Below are 16,115 nucleotides of genomic sequence, written 5' to 3' on the forward strand. Positions count from 1 at the left end.
TGAAGGGGAGACTCAGAAGGTGGCACCCAAAAAGCCTTTTTCCTCGGGGCCTCTCGGGAACAAAGAACGGGGCAGAGCCTGGATCTGGCGCATGCAAATAGTGCTGGCACAGTCTTCAGAACCCTGTACCCGGCCCTGGCGCCAAGAACAATGGGCAGGTGTATTTACATTAAACACGAAACTCCCTCCCTCCTGTTTTTGTGAGATAGGGCGCCCCTTTTATTCTCGGCCATGTCGGCATTTTGTAGGGAGCTAGCTCCTATTACCATGTTATTAAACCTTTCTCCCAAGGCTCCCGCCTCCCCCCCGCGGCCCTTTCAGAACTTGCTCGGCAAAGCCGTGCCCCTCAATGTCCCACCTTGAGAATTACCGGGGTGGACAGAAGGGGAACGCTCTCTGGATTGTGCTCCCGGCCGTAATGGGAGCTTCCATCAAAGGATCGGTTTGCAGGTTATTGTTCCCCCTACAAGGAAGGTTATAAAAACTCATGAGGTCAGTGCTTTCTGCTGGGTTGCCCTTCCTCCAGTTTCACCAGAAAGACTCCTTTGTACTGAGGGGTGCAGAAGGGAAAGGCCTCGGAGGGAAGAGGATCCCCATGAAAAGCTTTGGGGGCTTCAGAACCAATATGGCGGCTCAATTGGGAAGTTTAATATGACCACGTGTATCCTGAGGGGTAAAGAATGGAAGGAGGCAGGGGCTGGACACCAGGGACAGCGCTCTGTTAGGACAATGTGTGAGGGGACACGGGGCCCAGCGGCAGACTTCCCAAATGACTCAAAGAAGTTCTCAACCTCAGTGATCCTCACTGTAAAATGGCCAAATGACCTCTGAGATCCCTTGCAATCATTGACCTGTGCTTCCATCCCCAAATGACCTCCTTTTTATTTTGTGGACACATGTCATCATCCCTGAAAGCCTCTCCAGTCTCGGGGTAGGAACTTGAAAAAACTCTGTCATTTTATCTCCCGGGCTTAGCATTGGTTCAGTCACATAGTAGGAACTTAGAGCCTGACACATAGTAAGGACTTAATAAATGCCAAGTGAGTAACTGAAATATCTGTTGCATGTCCAATTGATTGATGCATGGAGCTGTTTGATCCCTCCCAAAGAACTCATTGGTGACTTGGAGTGGGGAGACCCTAGAATATAATATCAGCTTTACTAATTATTCCTGAGTGACCTTATTTAAGCTTCTTGGATATCAACATCTGATTAAACACTTGTAAAATTAGGGAATTACATATGTCGAGGAAGGACATCAGATCAGAGCCCTGGGGTCCCTTCCAGGTCTGAACCCACGAGTATGAATTCACTTAGATAAAGTTTGTGCTATCTCGCGCTTGAAAGGGATAAAAGTAAGATTCCACTCTTCCACAGGGAAATGCAAGATATTACCAAATGGCATTCTGGGGGATCAGGACACCCACGCAAGTAGTTACAGGTATCACGGCCTATTCAGGAAATTTTCCCTTTGTTCAACCATTTTTCTGTCTTCCCTGACTCTTCACGATGTCACTTGGGGTTTTGTGGGCAAAGATATCAGACTAGTTTGCCATTTTCTTTTCTAGTTCTTTGTACAATTGAGGAAACGGAGGTAAATAGGATGAAGTCCCATAGAATGTGGCTATTTCTTCAGTAAGTTAAGTTTCCAAAGCTCCTTCCTCACAACACAGATTCATATACTTAGATCTGAGAGGTCAGAGGGAATTTCTTTTCCAGACCATCTCTTCATTTTACAGAAAAGGGAACTGAGGCTGAGTCATTTGCCCAAGGTCACATGGATATTGAAAAGTGGAGACTAGAGAATAGAGACCAGAGATTTCAAGGCCAAGTCACCAGGACCCCCATTTTACAGATAATGGAACTGAGGCAAGAGAGATAAAGTGTCCTGCACAAGCTCACACACAGAACTGGCATTGGAACCCCTTCTGAAGTGGCAGCTGGTAGTTCAGTGGAGAGACCACTGGGGCTTGGAGTTAAGAAGAAATAACTTCATATCCTGCTTGGAACACTGACAAGCTGTGTGACGCTAGGCAAGTCATTTACGTCTGCCTCAGTTTCCTCCACTATAAAAGGAGACATTAATAGCTCCTACTTCCCAGGGTTGTTATGAAGATCAAATAAGATATCTGAAAAGCACTTAGCACATAATAGGTGCCTGTTTCCTTCCCTGCTTCCAAAGCCTCCTGACTTCCAAAGCACAACTCTGACCCGTCCTCAGAAGCCACAGCCAATTTCCACTGTAGTACAACTGTTGTCCCCATTTTACAGATGTAGAGACCGAGGCACAGGGAGTTAAAGCATTTGGTCCACAGTCCCATGGAAAATGTCAGATCATTGAACTTGAAGTCTAGGATCGACATTCTTTCCTCTTCCTACATGGCTTCCCATGACTTCATCCTTTCTTCAAGTAAAAACATAATGGGCAGTCGTCCCTTCAGAAAAGAAAATGGAAAAAAAAAAAAAAAAAAAAAAAGATGGCGCTCATCCATTCACTTCAAGGCCCTTCTCGGGCCCACAGAAATGGAGCTGCCACCTGGACACTTCCCACCTGAGCCAGCAAGCACACGATGGTCATTCACCCTAAAAGCCACTGGCCCGGCTGCACCTGGCAGCCTGTGACCCAGGCCCATGCTCGTTAACGCGTCTCAAATAGCCCTGTGCCTGGCACCAGAGGGAAAAAGGAAGGACCGGGACATCGGACGCTGTTCCGGAAATGGGAAGAGGGCCGTCCCCAGGGTCACGCTGACAGCTGAAGAACACGCTGTTTCCTACTGGCAAGTGGACGAATTCTGCCCGGGTCAGCCCCAGCCCTCCAGCCCAGCTGGGACAACTGGGAGCCACAGCCAGTGGGCCCTTCTGGGTAATCCACCTGGGCCCCGGTCCTCTGGGCTCATGCTTGTTACTGAGAGACACGAGGAAGTCCTCCGTGGCTATTGTTGGACCCAGCTCCATCATCCACCTCCATCCCCATCCCTTCCATCCCACAAAAGTGGCCACAGCTGGTGTGAAAGTGAAACTGGTCAGGAAAGGGGCTGATGGCCCACAGGAATGGCTCTGGGAGACCACAAGCTCCAGCTCGCTGAAGGACACGGGCAAAGATTCATTCCTGTGGCCTGACAGCAGCCTGGAGAGGCCGGCTCTCATCTGGACAATGAGAACGCCCTCCTGCCTGGTTTCCTGGCCTCCAGGCTCGCTGCCCCACTTCAGCCTTCCCACAGCTTCCAGGTTAGATTGCTAACACATACTCCTGCTCAGGAGCTCCCCACGCTTCCTGATCCCTCTCGTGTCTAATGGCCGCCCCCTTGGGCATGGAAACCTTCCCGCTCTGGCTCCAGCCTAGCTTTCATGATTGCCCCTCGTTTTCTGTCCTCCACATCTCCCACCTCGGTGCCTCCAATACCTGGAACGCCCTCCCTTTGTGCACCTGCCTCTCGGTCATTTTTCATGGTCCCATTTGGGACACTCTTGGTAAAGACACTGGTGTGGTTTGCCATTTTCCAGCTAAGGTAAACACAGGTGACTTGTGCAGGGTCATACAGCTAGTAAGTGCCCGAGGCCAGATTTCATGAGTCTTCCTGAAGCTCCCTCCACTGCTCCACCCAACCAGAATCCCCAGCTTCCTTCAGATTACCCAAGTGCCATCTACTAATATGGCCATGCCGATCCTTCCCATTTTCCCTTCCCTCGCTGAAACCGATCAGCTGTGCTCTGCATATACGTCCTGGTGACTTTCCCATGTGCCGTGTCCTCTCTCCCCAGTAGCCGGCGAGCCTCCCGAGGGCGTTCCTTCTATGGCAGCCCTGGCTCCTATCCCATCTATCTGACATTTTGTCTTCTTTCCACCAAACACTCCCCGTCCCCTGCAGTAGTTTTCCCACGGCGTGTCCTGTCCTTGGCCATCCAGCGGCCCTTCTTATGGGGCTCTCCAGCTGATCAGTGCCATTCCTCAAACGGGGTGCCCAGCCATTCTCCAGAGGCGGTCTGCCTAGGGCAAAGGACAGCGGGACCTCCCAGGCCCAGACGCCACGACTCCCAGAATGCTGCCAAAGATCACACTGGCTTCTTGGCTGCCATGACCGTTGACTCATAGTGAGCTTACACCTAATGAAAGCCCCAGATGTTTTTTAGATGAGCTGCCGTCTACCTGGGCACCTCTATTTTGTATCTAAGCTGATTCTTTTCAACCCAAATGTAAGACTAGTAAAATTTATTCCCATCAAGTTCCAGTTTATTCTGGCCCAATACTGTAGACTTTTATTTTTTCTTCTTGCACCCCCATCACTTAGCACAGGACTTGACACATCGTAGATGCTTCATAAAAGCGTGCTGATAAATGGACTAAGTTTTATAAGGTTAATAATGATTGAGATCTATGCTCTACCACCCAAGCTGACCAGGCAGAAGCAAGACTCAGTGGAAATATTGAAAAGTGGACTTGTGTTGAGCAGGGGGTTGGACTAAATGACTCTAAGCAAATTTTAAGAAATATGTATTGAAAGAACCAAGTAACTATGTGCAAGGTGCTGTGTTAAGTCATGGGAGGTCTTTCTCTACAAATTACATCATCCTTCAAGGCCCAGATGAATTATGGGTGACTTCCTCTGAGAGGAGAAGGCGTACCTGATTCCCAACGTGAAGCAATCCCTCCTTTCCTATTTTTCTAAAGTGCTGATCCTCTGGACCTCTTACCTTAAGCGGTTGAAGGGCATCTAGTCTACAGTTTGGTCCTGTTATTTCTACCTTGGATGTTTATTAGACCTTTTATAGGTTTATAACCTTTCTCCTTCCAGTGTGTTTTAAGCTTGCTGGGAAAAGGGCTAGGAGTGATGTTCTTTTGGGTACTTTGAGTTAAAAGATAAAAAATATTTTATGAAACTATTACTAAAAATAAGAATTCACAGTTCAGTGTGTCAATGGCCTTTCTCAGATATAAATGATAGTCCATACTTAAAGTATACTTGGAAGATTACTAAATTGTCCTGATTACCTTACTAGATGTTTACCTCTTCAACTCTTCTGGCCAGCTGGTCTACCCAAGTGGTCCACGACCTTTTATCCTGAAGTGGTCTACAACCTTTTATCCTGAAGTGGTCTATGACCTTTTACCCTGAAGTGGTCTACAACCTTTTATCCTGAAGTGGTCCACGACCTTTTATCCTGAAGTGGTCCACGACCTTTTATCCTGAAGTGGTCTACGACCTTTAATCCTCTGTGGACATTCCCACTTCGGCCTTCCTGACATGTCCTGTCCCTGTTTAAGGGCTGGGGAGTTTTGCTTCTTTCTTGTATACCCAGAACCAAGCACAACTCCTTGTCCATAATAAATGCTTGTTCTTCCAGTGATTAATTGATTGGCTCCACTGTGCCATTCCCTTATCCCGGAAGGTCTCCAAATAGGATGGACAACCATATATTAGGGATGTTGGGCAGAAGATTTCTGTACTTGTAGAGTTGGACAAGAATGTCAATAGGATTCAGAGTCCATAATTATCCCCATTCTCTGGATAAGAAAACTGAGGCTTCAAAGCCACATGGTATGTGAGAGATCTGGGAATTGAAGGCAGGTCTCCTGATCCCAGAAACCAACATTCTTTGCTTTTTAGCATATTGACTTTCCACAGAGAGTCTAGGCAAGATTCCAAGAAGCAAGTATCAAGTCCTCAGAGCCCTTAATGTATTTATTTTCAAAGCTTATCTGTCCTTCTTAGCCAAGAGTCCAGCTTGAATAGGAAGCTCCAGCTGCCCCATACTGGGAAAAGTCCACCTGGCTTGGAAATACAACACCTGAGTTCAAATTTTGAGCCATCAGCTGAGTAACCCTGAGCAAGCCCCTCCCCTGTGTCCCTTGGGGGTCATGTAACTTCAGATCAACATAATCAATAAGGACTCAGGAGCCTTCTATGAGACAGGCCCTGTGGTCGGCTCCATAGAAAGCTCCAACCCTTACTCCATAACCTCCAGCGAGAGGGATCGCCACCTCCAAAGCAGCCCATTCTGGCTGGGGAGAGCCGCCATTATTGGGCACTTTCCTCCTGATAACTAGCTCCAAAATGCCTTTTCTGAATTCCCCACACTCTTGTCTTAATCTGGCCTCTGGGGCTGGGCAGAAGAGGCCTAATCAATCCCTTCCCCTATCCTAGACCTTTAAATCCCTGAAGACAGCCATATCTCCCTCTCCAGGTCACTCCTCCCACTGTCTGCAGCCACTTTTCATATGCACAGATCCAAAGCATGACTGAGCTTTCCACACTGGTGCCCAAAGGGAAGGTGATGCTCCTGGCCCCTTAGTCTGCCCAGAGATTATCCTTAAGCAGAGGAGCTGAGCCCTGGAGCCCGTTCACTTTCTAGGCCGCCCGTCCTGCTGCTGACTCACATCAGGCTTGCGGTCCCAAAAACAGGGCTATCCACGAGTCAGCTCCAGATGCTCCCCCCCAGACTTAACCCTCTTCCAAACTGCCATATTTCTGGGAAGAAACCACCATTCTTCTAGTCTCCCAAGTTGTCCAATTGTGTCCAACTCTTTTGATCCTATTTGGGGTTTTCTTGGCAAAGATACTGGAGCTGTTTGTCATTTCCTTCTCCAGCTCATTTTACAGATGAGTAAACTGAGGCAAACAGGGTTAAAGTGGCTTTTCCAGGGTCACACAGCTAACAAATGCCTGAGACATAACTGAACTCAAATCTTCCTGATTTTAAGCCCAGTGCCATTTTAAGCCCAATGTATCACCTTGCTGCCGAGGAGCATTTATTAAACACCTACTATGTGCTCAGCACTGTCCTAGGTAGTTGGGATACAAAAACAAACTGAAACCATTTCTGCCCTCAAGGAAAAGCTTGGTTTGTATCCTTTGTATCCTCAGCACTTAACACAGTGCCTGGGACATAGTAGGTACTTAATAAATGCTTATTGGCTGATGCATTGAGACATTAAGGAGGCCGGCACTCTCAGTCCACCCTGCTATCCCTGTTATCTGACCTGTGTCCACGTCATTGATGGGGAGGTCTCCTCCACCCAGGGCAGCTGCCTTACTCGGCCAGCCTGGGGAAACACTACCCACAGAGAAAAACAAACTGAGCCCAGCAAGTTCCTCTCCCCACCCCCTCCACCTCAGAGCTCAGCTCAGGGAAGGTTCTTGAAGCCATCAGGGCTTTGCAGGCCCACAAATGGAATTTCAAATGCAATTTGTCACAAGCCCAAAGCCTGTTTCTAATAAAGGCCTCCTCTCCGTCCTCGGCCTCCTGAATACAGGCCTTCATCGCCGCCTTCTTGCTCCCTGGCCTGTGCCGAAAAGGACAAAACCCGAGCCCTGCAAACTCTCTTTCCTTATTTATTTTTTAAAACCTCAGCGCTCAGGGCCGCCTCCCGGGCTCGGCCTTCCTGGTCCGTACAACAGGGCATTCTACCTGCAGCATCCTGGGACTCTTTATTTATGTTCTCATGGAGGCCGCGCCTCCAAGTCCAAGCTGCGCCCTCCCGTCCTCGGGGAGGCCGAGACTTAAAAGGACGCACACTCCAGTTTTTTATTGGCCGCCCAACAATAAAGTCCCCGATGCTCATGCAAGCCCATTAAAAATAAATGGCCTTTTCCAGCCGGCCTCAGTTTATTATTGTCCTTCAGCTCTCGTCCAAACTGCCTTGACAGCTTGTTTATGGAGTGTCCGATGGTGGCCTCCCCGTGCCAAGTGTGGCGATGACAGAATCACAGGCTGTTTGTAGCCAGAGAGAGCTTGGTTAAGAAAATCACAGGGGGGGGGGAGAAGCTTGATGATAGGACTGCGATTGGCTCCATCATCCCCCCTCCCCCCCAGGCCTTGCTCCCAGTTCTTCCTCTTCTAGATCACCAGTGTCTGACTGGAAAGCCACTCTTTGTTAATGTTTTAATGAATGAAGCTTTAAAAAATAATCTGTTATTTCTAAATAAGCCAGAATTTCCTTATATGAAATAAGGCAGACAAACCAAACCAAATGGTCCATCAGTTCTCAGTGTACCTCTCCATACTTGTCCGATGCTCTACCTCTTTATCTGGGGGAGGGAAATAGATTTCATTGGCTGGGATCTCTCCCCTTCCTGATTAGCATCTCTAAAGCACTTCCCTCATCATTTCCACCCTCTGGACAAAGGTCTCCTTGGAGTGGAGATCAGTCCTTGTCCTTGTCTGAGTTCTGAAGGATTTTTGGTGTGCTTTTCCTTCTTGCCATTGTTGTGGTCATGGTGTGTATCCTTTTCTCTTAATTTGGCTCCAATCCCTCCGCCTCGGTTCAAATAAGTTTTCCCACATGCTCGCGGAATGTCCCACATTCATCATGACTTATGGCACGATGATTCGCCGTTCCTTTCGGAGGCACGGTCTCCCACAAATCCACACGGCGTGGCCGGGGAAAGCAAACTCACAGCGAGAGCACATTAGCACAAAAGCATCATTCGTCATCCATTTCCCAGTCAAGAGGATCCACTTTTTTTTCCAGGATTTTTTCCACCTCTCGTAATATTTGGTCCATGCCCCGCTTTTCTGTCAATGACCCCCTTGGAGGATAAGATTAGTGGTGCTCTCCCTGGATTAATGGGGGCCTGGAAGGTCTGTTTGCTTTGCCAGTATAGAATAAATGGTTTTGCAGAACGCCATCTCCCTCATTTTTCAAATGAGTTAACGGAGGCCAACAGTTAAGTTATTTGCTCAAGATCACACGGGGAAGCTGGATTAGAAGGACTCTATCTGGTAAGGGAAGCCAAGAGGTAACCATTTAGCCATGTCTCTGACTCATCCTGCTGCGCCTGGCTGTCCCAGAAACGATGGCAGCCGTTCCAGGAAACCCCAGGCCGGCCCACCAAAGGCACATCTTCCCCCGACTTTCTTTCTACTTGGTTGAAATGCTGAACACAGTGATTCCACTGGGCCTTTTCTTGGTCCCAGCAAGAACCCAGGAGTTAAATCTTTCCCGTTGCTTGCCAATGGTGCAGCCACACTGCATTCCTTTCCATAGGGAGATTTTCCTAGAAGCCAAGTGATTTGTAAAGAGGAAAAATCCCAGAACCGAATGACACAGCCGTGGCCAAGAAAAGAACTGGGGTCGTTACTTCTAGTCTCAGGATAGTTCTCTCCATCTTTATCTGAAATTACTCTCCTTCTTTTGTTTTCTTTAAAGTCTACTAAAATTTCAAAAAATATCTACTGCCAACAGATTTTTTCCTCCTCCATTCCATATTATTGAAATGTTATTTCTTCAAAGTTGGGGTAGGGGGAGAAGGGGGTTACAAGCCCTAGAGGGTAGAACTAATATAATGTGCCCCAATAACTGCCACGAAAAGATTTGGTTTCTAGTGTAACTCCCACAAGTTTAAGGTATTCTATAGGTCTACTTTCAAAAACAAAAACACAACACAACAACAACAAAAACATAACTCACAAGCCCCCACTAGTGTGTTTCCCTTTAATAGTCAGCTAACTATAAGATACAATTAGCTCAAAGATACAATCACTACAAAGCATTCCTCCAATAACCCTAGGGCAGTCTTCCACAAATATACACAGTACCACTAGGGAAAGTGGACTCCCATAAGAGTACATTAGAGTACAGAAGCACACACTTAGGTGCGACCAAGGAAACTCAAGCCTTTTCTTTTCTTTTCTTCTTGTGTTTACGACTTGGTGATCAGCCCCCCTCAAGATGCAAATGTAGGGCAAGGATGTGAGAGAAATATTTTCCCTTTAAGAGCTGAGATTGATACCATTTAAAGAGCCAGCAAGGTTCTACCTCTTTAGAAGGGTCTCTTTTCTGTTGAAAGAGATCATACTCCTCAGAGCTGACCTCTGATTTGACACACTCCCTAGACCAGTGGTCCTCAAACTTTTTAAATAGGGGCCAGTTCACTGTCCCTCAGACTTTGGAGGGCCGGACTATAGTAAAAACAAAAACTCACACTCCGTCTCCTCCCCTCAGCCCATTTGCCATAACCCAGCAGGCCCCATAAATGCCCTCAGTGGGCCGCATCTGGCCCGTGGGCCATAGTTTGAGAACCCCTGCTCTAGACTATGCCTTTTATTTTTAAGGGCTCAGTGGCTTGGGCCAGCTGCCCACTAATTCTACCAAGATTGTTCTAGACCTTCTTCCTGTCTGACAGATATGTACACTTTTTTTACACTTTATCTGAGACCTTGCACTTCACTGACTTTATTATCCAATCCTTGCATTTTTAACGTTTCTAAGGTCTCTTTCCCCTCTAATATTCTTTGATTCTGTGATTCTCGCTGGAAGATCCAAGAGGCAGATTTCAGCCCAATTTATCCAAGATGTTTTAGAATTTAGTCCTTCAAAAAAAAAAAAAAAAAAAAGAAAAGAAAAAATGTCCTCATGAGGTAATGAGAACAATTCACATTTATAGAGCACTTTCCAGTCTGTTTTAGAAAGTATTTTCTTACTACAACCATATGACTGAATAGAAAAGCACTTATTAGGTTCTTACAAGAACCCTATGAGGGAGGTACTTTAACTAATATAAATCCCAATTTACAGGTTAGGAAACGGACACTACATCCTTACATCATTAGCTCAGTACCTAGAGATCAGCCCTGCCCTTTTCTTCAATTGTCCCTTCTGAAAGGCCCACGCACTGTTAACAAACCCTCCATCTTAGAACACATTAACCTTTTATTTTCTTACACTCGAGTTTAGTTTGGCAACCTCTGCAGTGCCGGACATAACTCCTCTCATTTCCCCTACTTGGTTCTGTCCGTCTCTCTGTCTGTCTGTGTCTCTGTGTCTCTCAGTCTCTGTCTCTATCTCTTTTTTTCTCCTCAACAACCTCTTCTCTTTTACATTTGATTCTATCTCCAATGTGTCCATTTGCCCAGATGCTGGGGGACTATTACCTACTGGCCCAAAGGTAAATCTCCCTTCTTTTTTCAAGGAACTCAGTAACTGAGCGATGGCACCTGGAACAAATCTCCACTGCCCCACTAAGATAAGTGATTTATCCAAGGCAAAATCCCAAATCAGGTCATCTCAATCCAAATCCAGTTCTTTCCACTATACTATTTTACCCACTGATTAATTTTAAGGTAAATGCTTATGAATCGGATTCAATGACTTGTACTTATGTTCAATATTAAGTTCATAACAAATCATAAAAACCTCAAGAGAAAACGAATAAAGGACTTGCAGGTAAGATGGAGACAGGAGCATATGCTGGCTGAGATGCTGTGAGATAGATAATAGAGGAGCCCAATTCTCCCAGATAAATTCCAACCAAAAAACCCAAAAAACCCTAAAGGCCACGACATCAAATAAATCCAGGGGAAACAAGAAGAAACTCCTTCATTCGGCCCAGTCCGGAGGCTGCGGGGAAGCGTTCCCACCAGAGAAGGAAAAAGAGAACAGTGGGTTTTTAAAAATAGATTTTCTAAAATGGCAGGACCCGATTCATATCATTCTGATAGCCAAGTTCCCTTTTTCTTACTAACAAAAGAAACAACCCTTGAGAACGATTGAAGATGTTTTTAAAAATCTTTTGAAAAGGCCATTTCAACATTGCAGTTGATGTAATGGCAAAACACTCCACTATTGTTTGACTTGGACCGACGTTTTCCCCTAAGTTAGCTTTCTTGACGCACATCACATCTGGCTTCACGAAGACCTTCCCGATGTCGCCGGTGGGCCAGCTCAATATTAAATGTCGACGCAGGACACCAATAAGCAGGGGCTTTAAACGCCATCTAATCCAGCCCTATTATGTCCCAGATGAGGCGGTGGAGGCCCAGACTGGGAAATTGATGACTGGAATGCAGGCAGTCTAAATGAATCCCAGAACGGCTGATTTGGAAGGGACCTTAGGGGTCATGGAGCCCGATTCCAGATCTGGACAGGAATCCCCTTAATGGGCTGAGCTTGCAGACACTTACACCGATGGGGAGTTCACTCCCTCCAGAGGCAGCCCATTCTCCAACCGGACCACACTCAACGTTAGGAAGATTTTCCTTATCTTGACGTTAAGTTGACCGTTGGTTCGCTCATCATAAGTCAACAACGACTGGCCTGTGGTGGCCACAAAAGCCAGCATAACCTTGGGCTGGACCTTCTCCGGGAAGAGGGAAGCGTTTGTCCTGCCCCCTCCGCCCTGCTCAGAACACAGCTGAATGAAAGGATTCTGTTCTAGGAAACAACATTTCTCAAAGAATACGATAAGCTGCAGAATGTTAATAGGAAAGTCATTAGGAAGGTGAAGGGTCTCCGGGACATGCCAGAGGAAGGGTGATTGATTAGCCTGGAGAAGAGAAGACTTATGGAGAGCTGTCCTCCTATATCTGATGGGTGGAGAAGGGGTCAAAGTGGTTCTGCTCGGCCCCAGTTCAGCAATGGGAGCCACGAAAGAAAAGTTGTCCAGAGACGGATTTAGGTTTTCTAATAATTAGGAGTAAGATGGGCAGAATAAGTGGGTTCTCCCATACGAAGGTCCTCAAGGAAATAAAGACAATTGTTTGGGACATTGTAGATGGGTGTCCCACAATGCGTCGCACTAGGTGATTTCGACAATCCCTTTGAACCATAAGATGCTCCGATGGCCCGGCCCCTTTCGTCATCAGGAAATAATCAATCAACAAGCATTTATTAAGTGTCTAAGAGGAGGAGGACGTGCATTCCAGACATGACGGGGCAGAGACACAGAACAGGGAGATGGGAGGCCATCTGTGAAGGACAGAGACAAGACAGGTTTTTATAGAGAAAGAGAGAGAGAGAGTAATGTCAAATGACACGGACAATTCAGGGTGGAACTAGCTTATGAAAAGCCTATGGCTGTGCTTTAAAAATCGGTCTCTCCCATCCATTGGTCTCTCCTTCCAAACAATCACATGATCGTTTCTCTACCTCATTCTACACTGATCATCGTGAAGATAGAGCCTGAAACTGAGGCTTAGTGCTGGGCTCGACTTAGCGTACCCGCTGCTCATTCATCCCGTTCTTTCCTTCATTGACCCAACCTATCAACGTTTAAGACGCGCAACATGAAAGTTTTCTCCATTTGGTAGGAGAGACCGTCCCTCTGCTGAAGGGCTCTCCCTTAGAGCCCACTGAGGGGCTGATTAAATGGCTCTCCGGACACTTCAATCGGTGGGAGGCAGCCAAGGTCTCCCTCCACTGACCCTCACATTCCCCAGCCAGAAAGCGCGTCTCTCCAGTGTTTTCCTAATTGAAAAGAGCCCAGATCTCTTTTGAATCACGCCAAGTATTTGTGGAGATTCCTGAAACGAGCTGAATGATTAAAAATAAGCCTGAGAAAGGCGAGCGGGGCGGCTGTGAGTCGCACCAGCTCTGGCATATTGATCCTGTTTGATTCTCGGCCCCGTGTGGCAGCTATTCATGCTGATTTGCTCATTGAAAAAGGAACAAAGCTGACCCAGATGTGGACTCTGCCAGCCTGGAGTGCTCCCACATTTTCTTAGGGTCACGCCAAGTTGGGGAGGAGGTGGGGAGAGAAGGGGAGGAGCGAGCCGAAAATGATTTTCTACCTTGCTTTCCCCTTCTCTATCTCTGTCTTTCTACATATTTACATAGAGATTCAGAGAGGTACAGTGTCATATACTCATATACATATATACTCCCAACCTCAGCATCCAGCTTCAAGAGTAAGGAAACAAACAGCCGTCTTGAGGCGATCTTCAGTTTGCATGTGGGGAGTTTAAAATAAAAATGCATTTTCAAACCATCTTCTTGTGTCCCCCTTCCAACCTTGGGTTTCTTCATCCCCATTTAGCACTCTAATTAGAACCAATCTATGGCAGCAGCAAGGCAGGAGGTCAAACATCTGCAGACAGGGGAGCAAGAGTTTGGGAGGATTGCGAGTGGCAGTGCTGTACAGTGGTACAGGCATTAGGCTGGGAATCAGGACACCGAGGGGATCAAGGAAACTAAGGATCGGAGGGGAGTGTCCAAAGGAGTCTAGAGCACAATCTCTGCAGAACCACGGTGGCAAAAGATGGACAGTGATGTGAGAGGAAACACGAGGAGGCAGGAGGCCTTTGGGCAGTCCTGAGCCAATCCGGCCGGAAGTCCTGCCCATCCCTTGCTCACTAGAGCAGCCTTTCCAAAGGTCCCAAGTGGATCTCACTTGACGGGCCCATGGAAGTGGAGCTTGCCTCTGGCACCCAAATTAGGCATGCAGAGCTTTGCTAAGCGCCTGCGTTCAGACTGGGCGAACAAAGGGAGGAAGGTGAAGGCCTTGCCCACCCAACATCTCCTGCACCCATGAGGCTACAGTTAGTCCTTTCTCCACAGCAAAGTCAAGAGGAGCGCTGGGGAGAATGGCTCTAAGTCACCTGCCCCAGAGTGCCTCATCTCAGTGTGGACCCAGGGTCTCTAAGCCGCTGCCCCCAGAGCTCACCCTCCGGCAGGTCCCGCCACCCCGAGAAGGCACGAGACCAGTGACAGATGAGCAGTGACAACATCCAGACCGACCGACCGTGCTCATCGCCCAACTCATCGTCACCAAAGGAGGAATTGCTTCAAGTTCTAGCATCTCATGAAGAAATCTCATGGGCAGGAGAGAAGCAGAGGATTGTGGGACCCCAGGTTTTGAGCTGGAAGAAAATGTCGGGGTCGTCCAGTCTTACCCTCTCATTTAACAAGCCCAGAAGAAATGCTAGCTGGCCCCGGGCAACCGGCAGAGCGTGCCAGAGACCAAAGAGGATTCCAAATCCAGCCTTAATTCCATGACAACACGTCTGTCAAGTTGTTTCCATCATTCAAGGTCACACAGGTATTAAGTGACAGAGGCAAGATTTGAACTCCGATCCTCTGGCTCCCAGAGGCTTCTTTCTTCATCCTCCCTCCCAGCCACCGCGTTCATTCATTCTACCACTCTGCCTCCTCACGATGAAGCTGCAGAGACAACTTTTCTTTGATTTGCTTTAGGTTTTTTCCACTTTCCTTTGTAACCAAGCCCCCCCCCCCCCAAGCCTCCTTCCTGGCCCCAAAGGGAATTCTTTGTCTTTTTTTTTTTTTTTTTTTTTTGCACCGACCTTGGAGGGGATCAAAACTCGAGAAGGCGCTTTCCAATCTTAAAAATAAAGCGGAATCGTATGTGTTCTGTCAAAAGGAGTGTTTGAAGGGATCACGTAACCTTGGGGGAGCAGAGAGATTTCATTAGCTGGCTATCTCTGGCACATCTGAAGGCCCTCCGAGGCTCCCCAGCTCAAGGCCTGGGGGGCAGGGGTGAAGCCCCGCCCAGGTGCATCTGAACCCCCTCCGCGAAGCCCAGCACACAAGGGCCTATTGATTTCCAGGGGGGGCTTTCGAATGCCTGGTCTCCAGCGGGGCGCCGGAGGGTTAAGTGAACGGCTTCCTAAATGCTTACCAGGAGCCCAGACATATGGGTTTGTACTTAAGGCACCGGAGTGAAGGAGCTCCAAGAGCCCCGACTGGGAAGCCTTGGAAAGGTCAAAGGGAGGCAAGGTTCAGCCCAGACGCTCCCCCCCCCACCGCCGAAAAGCCAGGCTTGAGAACATGTGTGTGTGTGTGTGTGTGTGTGTGTGTGTGTGTGTGTGTGTGAGAGTATGTGTGTGTGAATGTGTATATGTGAGTGTGTATGAGTGAGAGTATGTGTGAGTGTGTATATGTGAGTGTGTGTATGTGAGAGAGAGTATGTGTGTGTGTGTGTGTGTGTGTGTGTGAGAGAGAGAGAGAGAGTATGTGTGTGTGAATGTGTATATGTGAGTGTGTATGAGTGAGAGTATGTGTGTGTGAGTGTGTGTGTGTGTGTGAGTATGTGTGTCTGTATGTGTGAGAGAGACCTTGGGGACAGCTTGTGACCTTCCTGGAGGAGCACATACTCACACTCACACTCACACTCACACAGTCTCACACCCACACATACATACATACTTGTATATGTACTAATATACACTCGCTCATACAGACACACTCATAATACACACACACACCAACACACAAATGCATATGGGTTCCCACAAACGTATTTTACATACATACACAGACACGCATCATACACACATACATACATATGTACACACTCACACAAAGACACTCAGTCTCACACCCACACATACACTGACAGACACAGTCACACACATACAGCACACCCACATGCACACACAGAGAC

The 16,115-nt window shown here is 47.6% G+C and overlaps 2 protein-coding genes across 3 annotated transcripts in view; one reads left to right on the forward strand and one right to left on the reverse strand.

The window, feature by feature from the left end:
- The window catches only part of LOC141566541 (coronin-1C-like), a 47,985-nt gene extending 36,189 nt beyond the window's left edge, over nt 1–11,796 (forward strand). The window contains exon 4 of the mRNA XM_074311221.1: nt 11,596–11,796. Coding sequence (XP_074167322.1) covers nt 11,596–11,796 — 201 coding nt within the window. The remainder of the gene's footprint in view (nt 1–11,595) is intronic.
- ROR1 (receptor tyrosine kinase like orphan receptor 1) overlaps nt 1–16,115 on the reverse strand; it is a 337,647-nt gene that overhangs the window by 204,942 nt on the left and 116,590 nt on the right. The window lies entirely within an intron of this gene.

Source organism: Sminthopsis crassicaudata, chromosome 4, assembly GCF_048593235.1.
Source record: "Sminthopsis crassicaudata isolate SCR6 chromosome 4, ASM4859323v1, whole genome shotgun sequence".
NCBI classification, from domain to species: Eukaryota; Metazoa; Chordata; class Mammalia; order Dasyuromorphia; family Dasyuridae; genus Sminthopsis; species Sminthopsis crassicaudata.